Source organism: Amblyomma maculatum, chromosome 4 (genome assembly GCF_055883805.1).
Source record: "Amblyomma maculatum isolate TAMU_Amacu chromosome 4, ASM5588380v1, whole genome shotgun sequence".
NCBI classification, from domain to species: Eukaryota; Metazoa; Arthropoda; class Arachnida; order Ixodida; family Ixodidae; genus Amblyomma; species Amblyomma maculatum.
The window spans coordinates 40756398-40776265 of NC_139347.1; the positions used below are offsets into that span (position 1 = coordinate 40756398).

Below are 19868 nucleotides of genomic sequence, written 5' to 3' on the forward strand. Positions count from 1 at the left end.
ATGTTTCAAGCCGATCCCAATGATTCAGATACCTTCGTGACGCTTGCTGTGCTCCGATGCAGTGGCCTACTTGTTCTTCTGAATTTTGCTCATGCTTGTGCTATCCACATGTAACAATATTAGCAAGCTGATTCGTCAGTTCATGCAAAGTTGCCGCATTTGTCCTATTGCTTAGAGCACCGTCACTGACAAACTTCCACAATAAGTTTTCGCTTTCATCATCATCATTATTATTATCATCATCAGCATCATCATCATCACCACCACCACCGTCATCATCATCATCATCACCGTCATCACCACCACCACCACCACCACCACCACCACCATAATAATAATAATAATAATAATAATAATAATAATAATAATAATAATAATAATAATAATAATAATAATAATAATAATAATAATAATAATAATAATAATAATAATCATCATCATCATAATCATCATCATCATCAGCCTGACTATACCCACTGCAGGGCAAAGGCCTCTCCCATATTTCTCCAATTAATCCGGTCCTGCGCTAGCTGCGTCAACATGACCCCTGCGAACTTCTTAACCTTATCCACCCACCTAACTTTCTGCCGCCCCCTGCTACGCTTTCCTTCCCTTGGAATCCAGTTTGTTATCCTATGCGACCATCGGTTATCCTTTCTTCGCACTACATGTTCTGTCCATGCCCATTTCTTCTTCTTCTTCATGCATTGTACGAGCACTTTATTCAGACATTAAAATGAGATCAAGGTATTTGTTGGCAATTGTGTAACGAGTTTCATTTTCATCTTTCTAGAACCGAGACAAAAACAAAACAAAAACAAAAACAAAAATGCGCAGCGACATCAGTATAGCTCACCTCGCACAAACAGTGCTTTTCGTTCGAACAAATCCTTTCCTGCCGATATTATTAGCCGCTGCTTTTGAAATCTTTTTTTTTTTACTCAAAATTGAAAAAAAAACCTTTTTTCCCTTCCAATGATGGCACGGATTGGTTAAGCAGCATGGCACATTAAGCGCGTGAATACACGTAAAACAATCTGGGTTCCACAGTTGCAGAAAACGCATGTGGCGTACAAATGACAACCGGACGAAATAAAAATACAAGGAAAATGTTTGACCTGTCCTTGTCATGTGGCGAACAGGCGTTCCCTCGCCTTGCAGCCAATGACAGCACGCGAGAAGGTCTCTCTTTTCTTTTAGACGCCGGGAGGGGCAAGCAGCGGCGAAGTTACGACGTTTTTATTACTTTTCAAAGATAGAGAAACTTTACATAAGGAGGATGGCAACTATACATATCTCTGGGCCGTGGCGTCCGAGATCGGAGAATTGCGGCAGTGTTCGCAGCACTTGCCTACGTTACCTGAGTCCTGCTACACATTCCAGTCTCAGAGGCCGTGCGTCAGAAATATGAATGCCACCACGCGAATGCACTGCGTCTCGGGGTTGAATCTTTCGTCCAGCGCATACTGATCGCAGCAGTATCTTACGAGCCGTCGCTGTAGGCCCTGTTTTTTTAATAATCGTTGAAAGAAACAGCAACTGACAATTTTTTTGAAAGTCATGGAAGTATGGAAGTATTTTAAATGGCTTGAAAATATGCGATTTGTTTCATATGATTTCGAAAGTACATATTACTCCGTTTCACAAGCTACTTGCAACGTCACAAAAGGTAAAGGCGATCTGAATCAATCGTGATGGCGTGCACAACATGATTGTGCGCGCAGTATGCTTCCCGAGTAGAAGAAGTCACCAACCTTTTGTAGTGCTGCAAAAGCTTTTGAAACGTGGTATAGTACCTGATTCGTTCAAAGATTTGAATGGAAAAGTATTTATCCCAATTGCAGACATAAGGCTACAAAGTAAAGAGCTTTCTCAGCAACTTCGTAGTTAAATAAAAATTCGTCCTGCTCTGGGGTTTGAACCTGGGACCACTGCCTTTCCGGCGCAGTTGCTATACCAACTGAGCTAACCAGGCCGGTCAGCTGAACAGATGGTAGGTCGAGATCGAATTGATCTATAACTCGAAGTGGGAATGGTGTTGATCAAATATCTAGGGGAAACCCCCAAGGTGGAGTAGATTTGTAAAAAGGGAGTAATTACTCATTGGAATCCACCCAAGCGCAGCCATACGGCTACAAAGGAAAGTTATACAGCTATCTCAGAAACTTCGTAGTTAAAGGAAAATTCATCCTGGTCCGGAGATCAAACCTGCGACCACCGCCTTTCCGGGGCAGTCGGTCTACCAACTGAGCTAACCACAATGGTCAGCAGAACAGATGGTAGGGTGAGTAATTACTCCCTTATTACAAATATACTCCGCCTTGGGGGTTTCCTCTAAATATTCGATCAACATTTAACCCCATGTTCATTTCTTTTTTTTTTGTATATTCGCATATACCCCGAGTCGCACCCAGTCGAAAAAAACTACAGAGAATCTTCTAATGCTACGACAGAATTTCTGTGCGGTTTTTGACGGGAAACCAGTTGTGACAACAGAACATTCTGCAGTAACAACAGAAAAATGCTACAGAACAACAGACAACAGAAATATATTACAGAAAAACTAGAGAAGTACAGAAAAATCTGATGGTTACGACAGAACTACAGGATATTTTGTCGTATTTTTGACACAGTTCTGTAGTTTTTTTCGACTGGGATAGCTGACTCCTGTTCCGTATAAGCGTGCTTTATATTACGTCTTCTGATCATAGGTAGCAGCCCCCCATGCCTTTAGACGGGTGCGTCATCGCATTTGTTGGCTTCCAAGGCAGCATTCTGATTGACAAGCTAATGAACGCATGTCAGATTTTTGTTAGAACGTGTACAGAGTAAACTGCAACTGCACCACCGAGAGTTATCGGCAATCACATATTTACAGAATTTAAAAAAAAAAAAAAAACTTTTGGGGCCGAATTAGTAAAACTGCTGATATGACAGTCTACACGTAGGTCGATTTTCGATTGGCCACGTCCCCCTTAGTTTTGATCTTTTTTTTTAGCGCTTGGATTGCCGGGCACACATATTAATCTCTGCGCTCTATTAACGTGATTGGGAACAGTGCTTAAGGATGTCCAGTCAAGAGCTAGAGCATTACGTGATAACAATAACACCCGCAAACCGTATCGTTACTGTGGATACGTACCTTGGAAAAATTCCGCTGTGAGCTGGTCACTCCACTCTTTCACTGGCAGCTGCTTGATGATGCAAAAGGGCTGACGCTTAGCAAATAATGCCCGTCGCTGGTTTTTGCATCAAAAGCAAGATTGGCAAATGGCATGAAAAGAGAATTACAATTTTCAGACTGGAGCGGCTGCATAATCATGGTCATTGGGACCGTGCACGTAGTGTCCGTTTTTAATGATTATCTAACCTTGTCTACTACCTCAACGCGTGCTCGATGGAGGAGGGGGGAGACAAAGGCCGAAACGAGCGAAAATAGGATACAGTGATAGAAAAGAATAATGACAACAGCCTTATTTATCGCAGTCCTGGTGCCTGTTTTTCAACGGTTGTCCCTGCTTAGGTGGGGCGGCGTGCTTGATAAAAGCCCGTCGAGCCCCGGCAAAACAGTCCTGTATGGCAGTCAAAAGGCTCGCCTGTGTCTGTTTTTCTTTTCCCTTCTTCGGTTCACGACACAGCCGATAATGCAGACTGCACCCTTACGCCGATCTCTGGGCACTTCCCACGAAATGCTCGCCTAATCGTTAGGTTGGGCAGTCAATGGGGCGGCCAAAAGACACGCGCTCAGATTAGCCGCAGTCCGAGGAGAACAACAAAGCTGTTGCCGGCCTTCCGGCCTCTTCGCGGGGCTCGCAGGTTCCGAGGAAACTACGGCATTCTGGGAATCCTGGACTGGCTGCACGGCACGGACGAGGCCTTCCGAAAGAGCGAAGCCTTCCAGCGGCATCGCGTGCTGCTATCGCTCCGGCCCGTCCACGAGTTGTATCCAGACGGCGGCAGTCGGCCACTGGGATGCTGCACCGACCCAACAGCGGGAACTGCGCAAGCAAGAGGCTGAGGGAGAAGCGGAGGCCTGACAGCGGCTCTCAGAGAATACAGTTTATACGTGGCATGTAGCTGCGTTTAGTCTGATAACTGCATTGCGATAAGGCGCATGAGAAATGTTTTGTGATATGGGAAGGGGCGTAGGGGGTTTCGATGTGTGCGATAATAATCTAGGGCGTCGGTGTAGTGTGTAAGCATTGTTCTCATGCCAGGTGACCTGTTCGCTACTTATGGCTTGCGGCACTTCAAGGCTTTGATGCAAAGTTTGTTATCCCAAACAAGCCTTTTAGATGACAAAATTATTGAAGTATCAATCAATCAATCAATCAATCAATCAATCAATCAATCAATCAATCAATCAATCAATCAATCAATCAATCAATCAATCAATCAATCATTTTTCAATAGATCAAATGATATTGCTATTACCGTTCCCGTTGAGGGCTAAAAAGAGGCGTTGCCTGTATATAAATGAATAAATTATGAAACAAACAACTATTTCGATCACTCTCTCTGTATTGTGTATCACAAGGCACACGTCATTATACCACATGGTTTTGGTGCCCACTTCATTGCAAGCGAAAAACATCCGCGCTTTGTGCATAATGAAATAAAAAGTGAGAAATGAAACTTTTCCTGGAGATTACCATAAGTTTTCGGCGTGCGTTTTCAAATTACCTTGCATTCTTCAGATGCTCGAAGCTTCAAGCTTATACTTCACTACTCGGGTTACTGAGCTGAATAATAACGCGACGGAAGCATCGTGCTATCCGCAAACTTCTCGAAAGAAGTCAACAAGGGAGTGGAAACCACGGCTTCAGAAGGCCCGGTACGCCATAAGCGCTCGAATAACTATTTAAGTACTCTTTCGAGACGCCCTGATAACGTTGAAAGGTTCTAGCAGTAGCCGTGGAGGTCGGCGCACAACGAGGAATTCGTCAAGAGGCATGCTGGATATCCTTACAGGGGTTCCAGCTCCAGCGGAACGAGGCGGCGCAGTCCGTTAGAGCGGTGCCGTCCCAGCGAATGGCTCCTCGGCTCTTTTCCACAAGCGTGGCCCGAATGGTGATGCTTGGGCTACTGTGGGAAAGTGCACTCTGTGCTAGCCAGCCGTCTATGCTGGCGGTCACGTAGCGAGCGAACATGGGGGGGGGGGGGGGGGGGGAGCGAACGAAGCCCTCCTGTCGGCATCTTTAATCAAAATAAAACTTCGATGCGCCGGCACGTCGTCTCCGTGATCGCTCCCAATTCTGAAGCAAAGCTAAGCAAGGGATTCTGATGGCGCATTTCGAGCGGCCGTCGATTAAGGTAATTGTACTTTTCGTACGGAGGAAGCGAGTATTCCTTTGCCATATTGAGCAGCTTTGATCCTAGCCGCAACGAAGATGGGCTTCGTTGCATAGCAAGCATGACATGGGACGTTAAGATGATGATGATGTTTCATTTTTGTGTATCGTCAGATGCTGGCCGGCTTGTTTACATTGGAGCAATGGCGGAACTCGTCTTTGTAAAAAAAAAATGTATATATATATATATATATATATATATATAACTGGCAAGCAGAACCAGAGCACGGATCTCATTACTGTTGGATATAATACTAGCAGCTTCTCAAATTTTTTTTTTCGTTTTCGCCATGACATTCTAGTGTCGCATGATCACGATATGTACGCACTTACGAACATGGATTTTGTATGATAAGTACTGTTCAGGTAGAGTGTGCTAGAACGTTCTAGTACACTCTAGTTCAGGAGCCACTGGAGCCGTCTACGCCGTCTGAAAATATTTACTTTTTCATGAAAAATAGGGGTGGGGGGGAGGGGTAAGCATGACTTGAACTTAGTTATACGAGCCAAAGCTGTGTTAAACCTGGCTTTGCATGGTTTAGCAAGGTTGTACACGGTGCCACTGCTTGAATTATGGGTACACTCAAGCTTTGTCTTGAGAGTAAACCCAATAGCGCCTTTAAAACCAAATTTGAATTGCAGGATTTGCAATTTATTTCGTTGTAAATGTAAACTCGTTTATACGAGACATCTACTGCGGCTTCCTGTAACAAAAAAATTTAAAGTGGCGCTTAACCCTTCTCACGTGCGGCAATGTGATAGCGTTTCTCTCCTGGGTATGCAGTGGCGTCAGCGCTGTTACTATGACAACGTCTGGCAAGTTCAGATATGTCTGGGCATGGAGTGGTGCTATCTACATTGAGTTGTTATGACGTCAAAGACTAACTATGACTATGACTAACAATAACTACGACAAACTGTGAATAACCATAGCTATATTCATTGTTATTAATATTGTTAGTCATTACCATAATTCGTAATTGTCTTGGTTAGTCATAGCACGGTGATAGCTGGTAGCTGGTCAGAGTCATGGCCATAGCATAGTCAGAGTCGGTCAGAGTAACGCGCGAATGCTCGGGTGCCTCTATGTGCTCTAACTCCCCCCCGCCCGCCCTCGCTTCATTTTCCTTGCACTAGAGGCAGCCTGTACAGTGCTTTGTGCCCTCAATTTGTCCACAAGTAGCGGACAGCAATCATGCAATGAATGAAAGGCAGATTTTCGTCTAACTTTTATTCAAATCTTGTCATCCGCTGGTCTGATTACCAATTCCAGCTGTAGCACGGGCAATCAAGAATTAATAGGCAGAAAGGACCCGAAATAAATAAAATTACAATGAATTAATAGGCATATCGTCTTCCTGCGACCTCAGTGCTCCTCGAAGCCCCATATCATTGCGCAGCTCAATGTTACGAGGCCTACAATTGCAGAAACAATCAACGGGTAAAAACTTCATGCTTAAAACATGGCCGTTATTCGTGTGCTCAGTGATGCTTCATAATAAAGAGCGCCACCTACATGCACACGTGTTTCTAGTATAGGCGCGTCATCTTTTTTAAATATCTAGGCTTAGTGCATAATAAGCACTGCACTGTCATGGTCCTGCAAGTACCCCACTGCGACGTGCAAACGTCCTGTTAACCCACAAATCACGGGCAGAGGCGTTGAGTGGCTCCTTTATGCTGTCCTCCGGCAAACATCCATCTAGCAGTGACCTTAATTTATATAATTAGAAGCAGTGAATTCATCGTCTAACCTCTCAGGCAAAGGAGTAAACGACACTTCCCGCTTGCCGATCCGGCTTGGGTAAGTTCGCAGCGCCACCCCAGCGCAGCCGTTCATTTCACCGCAAAAAGTCTTCCGATCGTCGTTAGAGTGCCGCTTCTTCATTTTTTTTTGCAACTGCGACAAACATTTTTACGAATATGTGGCGCTTTTGTCTGAGGCCGATGGTAGTAAAATGTGATCCTGCTGACTGTGCCAAATACAAAGTTACAGGCAGCTGTTGGCTTCAGGCTCATTTATTCCGCCCTTACATTCTTAACTGACATGGGTCTTTCGAATTTGAAATAGTTTATTTGCCATTTTCGGGGGTCGCTACGGGGAACTCCTTACTGAAGGGCTCCGATAAATATCAAGCCACCCGGCGTTCTTTAATATGAATTGACATTACCCAGCACTCCTACGTCTCTATAATTCGCCCCCATAGAATATCCCCTTCAGCATTGAACCGGTGGCCTTGGGATGAGCAGCGGAATGGTAAATGAACTGAAAAAACGAGGCGGGAAAACTTGATGAATATTATTTGGGAATGAAAAATGTTAGTGTCACGTGCGTAAGTAGAGCAAATATTCAATGTTGAAAAGTAGAGGCCCTCAGAATGCTCCCTTTAGGCCTTTTCATCGTTTTGAGATCAATCATTAAAAGTAATCGTCCTCATTTTAGAGAACTGTGCTCTGTTAAACGGGGATTATGTAATAATAGGTAATGTTGTACTTGAAAAACAAATGCCATAGAGTCATAACCTCCCTTGGATCTATCAGGAGACGGATAGGACTCTCAGCTGCAGTTTGGCCACCCCTATTGTAGACCATTCCTTGTTTTTATTTCAGTAGTACTATTCAGGAGTAATCCAGGAATTAAGAGTTTTCTGTTGTAACGGGGTTTCTTGCAATGAAGAGGAGCGGAGAGAGACTTCGCAGAATTAGCAACCGTCCTATACTTTTGCGCCAACAGCTCGATCTCGTGCCGTGCGCTCGCGGTGCGGCTGCTCCCAAAGCTCATCTTCCTCTTTACACTGCTTTTAGTTTTTTTTTTTACGTGTTCTGCAAGGGTACCACTTGTAGTACAGGGAAGTCAACGTATCAGCAAACGTATTGGAAGCAGGATTAGCGCTCGCAAAGTTAACTATATATCCTTATCTATTGTACTCACGTAGGACGTCACAAAAAGATTTCGTAATTATTCTTCTAAAATACGAGCAACAGCGGCGATGGGGACTTGTCCTATCTTCACCATATGGTTTTGGTACACACAAGCATCGACAAATGAAACTAAAAGAACACAACACTCTGAATTCAAGGTTTGGCTGCTAGGAATAGTGATAAACAAATCAAGAGCTGACTGGCCTTTAGATGAATTATTATTTATGGGACAGTGAGGCAAGGCATGAGATATTACTTAGAGCACTATAATTATCCTCTGTGTGTGGAACAATTTTGCCTCTATAATTTTCTTGTATGACTCGCCACATTTCCGCTGGAATTAAAGTTAGGGCTTACAAGGCTGGTCGCTTATGAGCAGAGGAAATAGTAGTGAGCGTTGGCGAACAAGGAAAAGTCGAAAAGGTGCGAAATCCTGTCCGCATCCTTTTTAAAATCTGCATGCCATGGCATTCTAATTTACATGTCTTTTTTTTTATTCACAACGAATACACACGTTTTCGTATAAAAAGTGTAATTGTGTTTTCCGTTTTCTTCAGTGAGCATTTGCCTACCAGGATATTACAGGGCGAATTCAAATGCGACATTGCGATGTTCTGCTTTATCTCTAATCGTGTTTTCTAGTTTTTCTTCCAAGGAAACTCAAATATAAAAAAAAAACACACAACAAAAGTAAATGTTTTTTTTTCTACGCATCGCAACAACACACAGTTTTCATCAATGTTGCAATAGGCAAACAATGCCTTACATTGTATCGCGCTTGCCTCGTAATCGCCTAAAACGTACCTCTTTCGTACGGATAGGCGGGCACCGGCGAAACTGGTGAATTGGAATTCTATAGCTACTTCCCCAAAAAAGAGACAGGACAGACGGGCTAGAAGCGATAGATGGTTTGCGGTAATGATCATGACATGTCGCGTAGAAGGGACAATGCCGAAGGCATCAAATGAAGAGACAATAGTGCTACCCGCGAACCTGCTAGGAGGCAAACGAAACCGGTGAACTGAGCTGAGAAGTAATGGACGGAAAATCTGCTTCAGTAGGAAATGTTTCTGCTTTCGGTTTGAGCATTTGCTAAGCGTCCTGCAGCAGGTGTGCGTAAAGCGCCCAATATTTATAATTCACACCAGTTTGACATTTTTGACAGCTTGCCGGCGAGTAATTCCATTCGACCACGCTGCCTCATTCGAAGGTGGTATTCTCTAGGAGTTGGTGCCTAGCGTGAAAATATTGATCTGTCCTCAGGTTTTGCTAAATTCGTGGTGAGTCGATTTGGAGTCGGCAAGTGTGGCGGGTATGCTTAGTGAGCCTACCGTGAAGAGGCGCCACCTTCGTTTGAAGCCCGAGAGCAGCAACCGAGTTTCGACGTGGAAAGTGTTATCGACTGCCATTTACGTTTCCTCCGGGCCGCTTAATCTTCTCTAAATTCATTTTCTTTTTACACTTCACTGTTAACGCCGGTTGAGAAGAAATGTGCTTTCAGAACCAGGCGCACACTTTTTTGCTGCAAGCCTTTTATCATTCACTCCTGCCCTCTTTCTCATGCGCATACTTTTGTTGCGAATATACTGCGTGCCACATGCAATAAATCAATAAGCGTGGGGGATCGAAGGCGTTGCGTCGAGCTGGGCTAAATAATTCTCTTTAGCGCGGTGAACTTTGAAGATTTCCAAGTAAGAAGCTCGAATAACTATAAGCGGATCTGTGCTGCGGCTTTGTTTTCGAAACAATTCCAATGGGAACCTTGAAGCCTTCTAGTTACGAAAGCAGAGGGCTGTAGTTTGCCGCATGACTGGTGGTTGGTAAATCCGCCTTTTCACAAAGCCCCCCTGTGCATACTGCTCATCTCCTTCTTTGTCTTCACGGTCAGTTTCTGTGGCGCAAGCGCAGTTAATGTCATTGACTGGCGCAAACGACAGATGGCGGCAGCAGTTTGTACACGTTTTACATATTGCAGGCGCAATTGATGTCTTATAGAGCTGGATGGCGCTCGCGTCCCGTAAATGCGACTGTTTTGTCTTGATGCGCAATCACAGAATCACCGTTGGAGCAGAAATCAGGTGTTCACCAATTTGGCAAGCTAAGGCGCCATAACCAAGTGTCATACCAGAGCGTTGATTAGTTAAGGGGTGTGTGACGTCATAAACCATGTGACAGGGCGAATTTGGTAGGTGCGCCATCTGCAAGCGCTGGTTACCTGACATGGCTTTTCACAAGCATGGAATCGGACGCACTTGCGTCGAGTACGTCGGAATGCGTCGACATTGATGAAGATATTCAAGCTGTGCCCCATAGAGAGAAGACGTCGTTCACGTCGGAAGCCAGGAGTATTCGCCAAGGAAGTCAAATGGTTATTGACAGGCCAGCACCGAGATGACAGTGAAGAAGAAAGAATTAAAACTGATGAAATGGAAAGCCTAGATCGAAACGAGAGCCGTAATGACATGGCAGTCCAACGTATTTCACCCAAAGGCTGCGCGGCAGCTATCACGTTGCTTAAACCTACGCAGCGGGAAAATGTCTCCAGGTTTTTGTTTTCAACTAGAGTGTCTGTAACACGGAACGAGGGCGCGTTACTGGACTTCTAGTTGAAATCAAGAAGAAATGGACACGAGTAGGACGTGTAATGTGAAGACAAGATCGTTAAACGTTGCATAACATTGTGTGGGCGGATGAGATGGTGAAGTTAGCAGAGATTTTGATAGTGAGGCTGACAATGATGGTCATACTTTTTGTTTAGTGCGAGGACAATATGCCTGATTGGAGAAAATCCAGGGGGCGCCTGGCGTCACCTGTCTTAAAATATGATGATTGGTAGATGGGTCTGTGACGTCATGAGACCATGTGACATGACCGATTTGAAAGGCGTACTTGTTACGGGACATGGGCTCAGCGCAGTGGCCGGCTCGCCATCGCTTGGCAGGTGCGATTTGCCGAGCGAAAACGTTTCTAGACGAGTGAGCCGGTTTCAAAGCCACGTGAGTCTGCCGCAGTGAACATTTTCCGCATGAGAACAGGGCGACCACGGACGTGCAGCCTTGGTGAAAAATCCCGAAGTGAAATGATTTTATTCTCAGCCGCAAAATGTAACCGCCACGCCATCATTAAATGCCAAATGGCATTTAAAATGCTTCCAAATGATTTCTTATCAAAGCAAGAAACTGTCTCATAGTCTTTCACGGGCCTTTAGTCGCTAATGGCGCCGTGACGACTTAATTTTATGACTGAGACGAAAATAGTTTGGCTTTAGGACTTTTGACCAAGATTGTACGTCGATGAAGACGAAGTATGGGCGGCTAGGCAGGCTCAACGAAGGCCGAGCTAACCTCAGACTTTAATGCTATCGTATTCTCAGCACAGAACTAATTAAGTATTCCTTAGATTTGATTTTTTTTTCTTGGTATCTTTGCGAAATCCTCTGTGGGCGAAAATTTACTCAAAAATGCGGATTCGTAAGCTATGTTTCAAAAGCTGCAAAAAAGCGGTGGAAAGCTCTGAGCTATACCTACATAGTAAGAACGGTGCGCTTCTCTTCTCGTGCCTTACCTATATATCAGTTCTCGCAAGAAATATTTTTCCTTATTTCGACGACATTCTGCACATGCATTTATTTAGTTCTTTTAATTACAAAAATCAGAACCTAAGGCTAAGGACTGCAGTGGGCCTGACGAAGGCAATATTTTTGAACGACACGTTTAGTACAAGACTGTTGTTGTGGATACGATGCAATTAAAGTTAGTTAATTTTTATACTATACAACATAAAGCAGGCCTAGCAGCATAAAACTGCAATACCGGGCCCTGAGGCCTGAACACAGGCGGCTACTGACCATGACAAAAAACAAACAATCAAAGAAACATAACTATTCTTTACGGAAGCATTGTGTGACGCATCAGCCGCGTGCGCATTTAAGCGTCAAATATATTCACAGCTATCGCTTTAAACGATGAACTGGTTTAATTAGAAACAGCCAATGCAACATGAAGTCGCGGATCCGCACAGCTTACGCGAGTCCCCCTAGTCTTAGCGAGAGTCGGTGCGAATGCATCATGCAAGCGCATATCAGTGTGCGTTCCATGTCCGAGCTCCCGTACGTGGGTGGGTAACTTTTCACCAGGATGTTCGTGAAAGCGATGAGCTTAGGTAAGGTGTATGAAAAGTTGCAAGATAAGGTGATTTACGGGGCACGTGGAGATTGTCGCGGAGGCATTGTGCCATGGAGAAAGAAAACAAAACTGGGTCGTTTACGTAATCCCAGCGCACTAAAAAATAAATGTTCTCAGGAGTCCCCCGAGAATGGCTAATACGTGCCGACGTGCTCCGCGCTGCACGTCTCCTGAACTTCGGTATCAGGCAAGGTCTGTGCTGCGTATGAAGCTGAATGGGAAGCCTTCGCCTCGAGCTTCACGGTTTATTAAAGAAGAAGCCTGGAAATCGCCTGCACGCTATTTGAATACTTTAAACGGAAGGTACGAAGAGGCGGAGCTCTAGGTTTTGTCCTGTGTAGTACCACCTTGTAGGGGGCTAGAATTTTCCTTAGGACCCGTAATATGGCCAGCGAGGGATTTCGCGGGTCGTTTTTATTCGACATTGCCTGCATCGGTATCAACAGCGCCGGAAGTTACAGTAGTGAAAACACTTTCGCTTCGCTTCATCCGTAGGGCCATTCTCTGAGATGCGAAGAATTCGGATAAGAATTTTGGAAGCGAAGCTTATTCGGCATTCGCTTTTTGATCTTTTTTTTTATCACCTCGAGCATTTCCTTTTTCAAAACCTGGGATACGTAAACCCAATCCGCCGCATATACTCGGACCAGGCTTCACTCGCGGAGTTTTCTCTATAAATGCAATTCTTTGTTAATGGTCTCCCAGATAGAGTTTCTGGTATCGTATAACACTTTTATGGGTTCCATCTAAACCCCGTTGATTGGCTTCATTCACCAGTCGGTGGATTAAGTTAAGGTTAAGGTGCGCTGAAATTATACAGACTAGGCAGAGAAAAGCAGGCTCACTGGTTCGCGATACGAGAATCGAATAATAGGCCTTCCTCACTCACTCACCTCACTCACTCACTAATTAGTGAACATTACCATGTGTAGTGTTTTCACGCACAAAATAGAAATCGCAGCGGATTCGTGCAGGTCGGATTCGAACCCGGACATTCGGTTTTAGTAGCCGAGCGTCTTAGTCGCTCAACCACTGCGGCGTGTGATTTCCTTCGTTACAACCAGGTTTTAGTAGTAATAAATATCCATTTGACGCGAAGGTTTCCAGATGGCTCCACAAGTATACGGTTAATCCATATCCTCCGCGACCAAGTGCTCCGGTGAGCCGGAGCTGATCGCAGATGTTACGGTTAAACTATAGTTAAACCTTCACCATCTGAAGCGGCAGCTTGCAGACGGCGCTGCGTGTACAGCTGAAACTGCAGCGCAACAGACCCATAGCCACATGAAGATGGTATCAGCAGGCATCATGTAAAAAGAGCACTTTCACCGAACTATAAACAAGCAAGACGAAAACAAGTCCGCGCTTTCTCACTATAACCGCTTTAACAAAGATAACCCCTGCCAATCCTTCGTCCGAGCTCAACATGTGCAAGCCACAACATTCTTGGTTGTATTTCACTTTGTGAAGTAGTGTTCTCGCACTAAAAGGTCCAGGGTTTAACCTCACTAGACCGGTGATGCCATGCGAAAGCCATATTTGAATTATCCGCGCCGGGACCCATAGACTGCGACCTCACGATTTGACGGGCCAATCAGCAGTCAGGCACAACGACCGTTTACAAGATTCTTGCCTGGTTCTGGTGTCTGTGTGAATGCTTTCGCATTAAAAGGCTTCCAGATGACAGCGCCAAGCGATGAGCGGCGCCACTGGGCAAACCATTTTGACTATGTCGTTTGCTGTTTCGCTCGGTTCTGCAGCTATAGCAAATTTATGTCACTGCGCTGAAGTCTCCTCGTGATTAGCAAACAGACCTCTGGCTCGTTTGCGATTTGCTATATTGTTGGTTCTCACTGAAGATCTATTTTTGCCTCAGTAAACGCGTCGGCCTGGTCACCTCCACTGCTTGTCTGCACCGCCGCCGTAGAGAAAATATTTCTTTTGTAGTTGTGAGGCAGAATTGCCACATTTAAATGAAGAAACAATCTCCTTGCTGGCCACAGAGGACTTCCAACATTTATAACAGGCTGCGAGAAGGTGCATTGCAGCTGGAGATGAGTGTCAATCCGGAGCAGGAGATGATTTCCCCCAGGCCCACTGTGGTCCATGTAGCAGAGTCACTTTTCTTTTCTTTTTTTTTTTTTTTTTTTTTTTTGGCGGAGCACACTTTTACCATGGCCGGTCTCGAGTGGAGTACGCGCTCGCCTAAGAGACCGGCTGTACTCTCACTTACATAGTTTGCTAACTTATGATAAAAAAGAGGTGGCAGTTTACGGAAGTGTTTACTAAGCCGAAGTTCACCGACATATAAAAGGATTGGCTGTGGCTTAGCTCGGCTATGCCAGGATGTACGTAGCGCAAGCTAAGGCATAACTTCGTTAATCTTGATTGCACGTCCAGATTAGTGTGGTTGCCTGGCAAAGTCTCTTCGGCTATATAGAACACTATACTTCGGCTCGTCGTCTTGCCTGTTTTCATTCCAGCGCATAAGCCTGGCTTGTTTAAGCCTTTCCGACTCGCTTTCCATGGCTCCAAAAATGGCGGCGCCGACGAAACAACTGATTTTTATACAGCACCGCTACGCGCGCTAGTTGCTGTCTCCTCTCCTACCTCCCCAGCTGCACGTCAAACGGTGCGGCACACGCCTTCTCCTCTCGAGCGTCATGCGCAGCATACCTGTTGCTCCTCTCCGGTTTCCGCGCATGAGCATTAGTGGCCTGTCTTATACACGGCGAAATGCTCTGGTCGTATACACGCTAGATGGTGAGGAGGTGGTTGCTAGGCAGCGGCAGTGAGAGCGATGCGACCACGGTGGACATTGGTACCACGGCGAAATCATTGCATCGCGGCCAATGTAGCTTTCGCTACAACAGCACACCATCCTGAATCCATGATCTGTCATTGCCTCTACAGGCGGACTGGCCTGGTAATCGCCGCTGCCGCCAGTTGTATAAGAATATTAATTTTGCCCTATCACTCTAAGAATCACTCACACAGAATCACGAAGAATGAATCACTCTGAATTGCTCGCAGAATCAGTCGCGGTGGTACTGAGCTGTTCACTTGGATAGATGTTTGAAGATGTTTCCGGGAATTGTGCGAAGTCATGATTAGCACCAGCGGAACAAATATAGACAAAACGGTGATGAGACACGACGGGCGCTGACTTCAACTTCCTTATTCCAGGAAGGGAAGAAATTAAACATCACAAAAACAAAATTACTAATAAAAAGGCAAATGAAACTAAAAACTCGCGAATTCTCCCTCACGCATCCAACACAATAAGAACTCTGCACAGCGGACGAAACCTCGCGTCAGTCAGTCGTCAGTTGTGATTTCACAGAATGAGTGAGATTTTGTTAAATGCTCTTATCTTCATGTATAGAGCGACGAGAAGCGTTGAAGGTTTCGTCGGCAGTGCAGAGAGATTTTGTTCTGTTGGACACGTGAGTGCAGCTCTCGCCGTGTGTGCCTGGTTTTGTTTTGTTTATGATTTTACTTCTAGTTATTATTTTCATTTTTATTCATAATTTTTGTTTTTGTGATGTTTAAGTTCGGATAAAGAAAGAGTTGAAGTCAGCATCCGCCGTGTCTAATCTCCGTCTTGTCCGTGCTTGTTGCGCTGTTGTGAAACAAATTTATCTACAGCTCACTCACAATCAAATCGAAGTGAATTGTTACGGGCGTGTTTGCTGACCCTGAGAGTGCAGGCGTCAAACGAAAACACATCTCGGCTGGCCCAGTTCGCGTATATCGCTGTCGCTAGCACGGAAAGAACTGAACGACAGAACGCACACTTTTTCGCGCACTTGGAGACATTGGCGCGTAGCCGTTTGCCCCAAGAGACTGCCCCATCCGTTCTGAACGGATGCTTCTGGCAGCCGGTTTACTTTGTATCTGCGGACATATGTAGGTACTAGGCTTGATCGTGAAGGCGGGAGCAGAATTTTGACAGAGGTTAAAAGCAAAAACGAGCACATACCGAGTACGCTGCAAGGCGTCAAGCTTTGACCCTGTGCGAGCGCAGTTAGTAGACGACGTACAAAGCGATTACTTGAGTGTGTGCAAAATACACCATGCAAAAGCTTTCTTTATAAATTTGCGCATACCTTGGATCATGAACGAGCCTCCGAACATTGTCTTTTTTTTTTGTTCAGAACGTTCCCCACACCAAATGCGTATACAACAATAACTATCATAAAAACGCTGGAGCTGATATTTATGTCAGCATGGCTTGTTCCACGCGTTATAATGACTGCCCCATGACGGAACAGACACCATACCGGACTTATAGGCGATGCTGGACGCAGGGAACTAACTGCTTGTGCATTAACATTTCCTTACCATCCAGGTTCGAACCAGAATACCATTGTCACCGAAGACCCAAACCAGGCTCTCAGATACTGCTTTCAGATGCGCTGTCTGTGAATAGGTTTTCAGCCACCGCAGGGGGTGCAGTAATTGAAAGAAGGGTCACAACAACTCGTAAATGTGAACATCGTGCCTGGAGCTGAGTTTACTCTCACGATCACAGAGAAAACTGGTATGTTTGTTATCACACAACTACCACTGTTTCGACCCCTTCCTTTTCCGGGACCTTGTTCCTGTTACAAGCACTTATTGCAGGTATGAAAACAAAGGATCACGGCGAGCCTGAACAAAGCTGCAATCAAGCCTGCCTTTGTCGCCTATGGCGCCAGGATAAACAGAGCAACAGCACGTGCCCCAATTCTGAAGGGGAATAGGCCGCTATACATCGCATGTTTCCTCCGGGATTACGAACCTCTGAAGGCTGGCGGGACGGAGACGATCCTTTCGTGCAAGGAATCCATCATAGCGCCTCGCAAAGTGAAGACGAGCGGCGGCACCTTTCAATGCATCGAAAGCAGGCCCAGGGTGTTTTTCTTGGTGTCTGCAGCGAGGAAGGATCTGAAGGCGATGCATGAGTGCATGCATGCTCTGGAACTGCTAGATTTTTTTCTTTAACGGTCTCAGGTGGTATGATGTTTCTTCTGCAATCCGAGCTTGAACAAGAAGGTTTCTATTTCGTTTTGTTGTTTACTAGCTCTTCGTCTGAAGAGCTATAACGGCGAGCATCACCACATCGAACTAACTCAAGGTTATTGCTGTTGAAGGCGTAAACGGTCTTGAACATAAGTGCTTGAATCCTGCCGGAACCGACGTGCAATCGCACGTGAGAAATATTTTGGCACAACCTTCGAATCGAGGTAGTGGTTGTGATTCTGTTATTTATTTGACACTTTTGATCCTCTTCGTGTTGTTTGCACTTTAAGCTATATGTATGTTACAAGCTAATTAATTTTTATTTCTGCGGAGGTAAGTGATATTGTGAGCACTTTTCGCGAACTTCATCCACATCTGTGATTATTCATCACCATCCTTCATTTCACGTGAACTTCATCCTCGTTTTGAATGATCATCGTCAATGTTCATTCGGGGTGATACATCTTTGACGCCATTGTTGGCAGTGCTAATAAAGTTCGGTCGCCCAGCTTACAACATTTCACACTCTGCCCTTTCTCTACTGTGCCATAGTCTTCTCTTGCTCATTTTTACTTGGAAGTTGTAATTTTCCTTCTGTGTCCCTGAAAACCAGAGATTCAGCTATGGTAACTATGTCCTCTTTCATACCTAAATGTCTTGATTTAAAGCTCACCACAACAGTTTAACGTTCTAACACGACTCCCCGTTCTTGAGAAAATGTGGTGTTCTCGGCGTTGTCTGGGTAGGCGTTGAAAGCGAAAAATCCCGGGTGTCGCTTCAGAAGGTGGCAGCTGTAGCAGACATAGCCGTGTGTAATGACTGGTCGCAGGGTTGTGCGACGTTATGCGACCGCGTGACATGGGGACAGGAGCTGCCGACCCGGGCTTCTCAATTGAGATGTGAGGCTTAGCTAGGGGAAACAAACTCTACAGAATGCTTGAATTCCGAGTCAAACATTCTGCCGCTAAACACGCAAGCACGTTCGTACGGCTTGTTACCCTTAATTGCGGAGCTGACTTGTCCCCAAACACCGGGTCCTATTTTTCTGCATGTCCCTTTGCGCGTGGCGAGGCACGGAGCGTCATGTAGTGACAGACAGATGAATGATTTTGGTAATGCTACTCGCGTGCCCTGTTGATGCCCAGTAGGGGCGGACATCCGCATGCGCGGGATCTATGTTGCGCGGCATAGGAAGCCTCAGTAACGCTCCACTGTGTGACGATCGAAAGGCCCCGCAGTTAGATCGCGGAGTTTCACTCTCTGCCACCATGAAAGATAAAGCGGGCCAGAAATCTTCATGATATTGCAGGCGTTCAGCCTGGCCGTGAGGCTCGCAGACTTTGCAGAAATATAATGCCAGACTGGTACATCAATGGTGGTGGAAGGCGTCCGACAACCCTTAAGTTTTACGAGCACTTAGACATCATCGTATTTGGGAACAAACAAAGGAAAATATCTTTAAGCACGCAAGCGAGCAACAAGAGTCGTAAAAGTTATACATTCGTGGGTGTTGTAAAAAAAAGGGCAGAGTATTTTGTACTTACAGTCATCATTATGCATTAGTTAATCGAAAACACTAAAAAAGAAATCAACGCGACAGACAAATTTAAGGTAGTATATCAATGATTGCTTTCATAAATGTGCCTGAGTAGGGAATATTAGTATAACATGATCAGAAAGATCATTTTGAAATGGTGTTCACGAGCAAAACGAACTAGAGAAAGCGCTAAAAAATCTGATAACATTGGGCAACATGGGACCACCATAAGGGGCTTAATGTGTTCAGTTCAGTTCAGTCGTTCAGTCATGTCCGACTCTTCGTGACCCTATGGACCATGTCACGCCACGCTTTCCGATCTCTCACTATCTTCCTAACATCACGTAACTTCATCTGCAGGATGCCATCTAACCATCGCGTTCGCTGCCTACCCCTTCTCCGGCGACCCTCAACCTTTCCCAACATCAAATCTTTCTCCAGCGACTCCTCTCTTCTCATCAGATGACCAAAGTAGCTGAGCTTTAACTTTAGAATTTGACCCTCCAAAGAGCAGTCAGGGTTTATGGTCGACAATATCGACTGATTTCATTTCATTTCATTTATTAATACTGTCAGCCACCATAAGGGGCTGTAACAGGAGTGGAAAATACAAAACAAAAAATGAGCAATATAGAATATATCTTCTGGCAGTCCAAGGAACTCTCAAGAGTCTTCGCCAGCACCACAATTCAAACGCGTCAATTCTTCGGCGGTCAGCCTTTTTCACAGTCCAACTCTCGCATCCATACATCTCAACTGGAAAGATCATAGCACGAGTTATATGGATCTTGGTTGGCAGACTAATGTCTCTGCTCTTTACTAGGTGGTCAAGGCTAACCATTGCTTTCTTTCCCAGAAGCAGGCGTCTCC

At 45.2% G+C, this 19868-nt stretch overlaps 1 protein-coding gene across 1 annotated transcript in view; it reads left to right on the forward strand.

The window, feature by feature from the left end:
* Positions 1-4402, forward strand: part of LOC146190812 (fatty acid hydroxylase domain-containing protein 2-like) — a 68473-nt gene extending 64071 nt beyond the window's left edge. The window contains exon 7 of the mRNA XM_084599844.1: positions 3817-4402. Coding sequence (XP_084455970.1) covers positions 3817-4018 — 202 coding nt within the window. The 3' untranslated portion in view covers positions 4019-4402. The remainder of the gene's footprint in view (positions 1-3816) is intronic.
* Positions 4403-19868: the final 15466 nt, after the last annotated feature.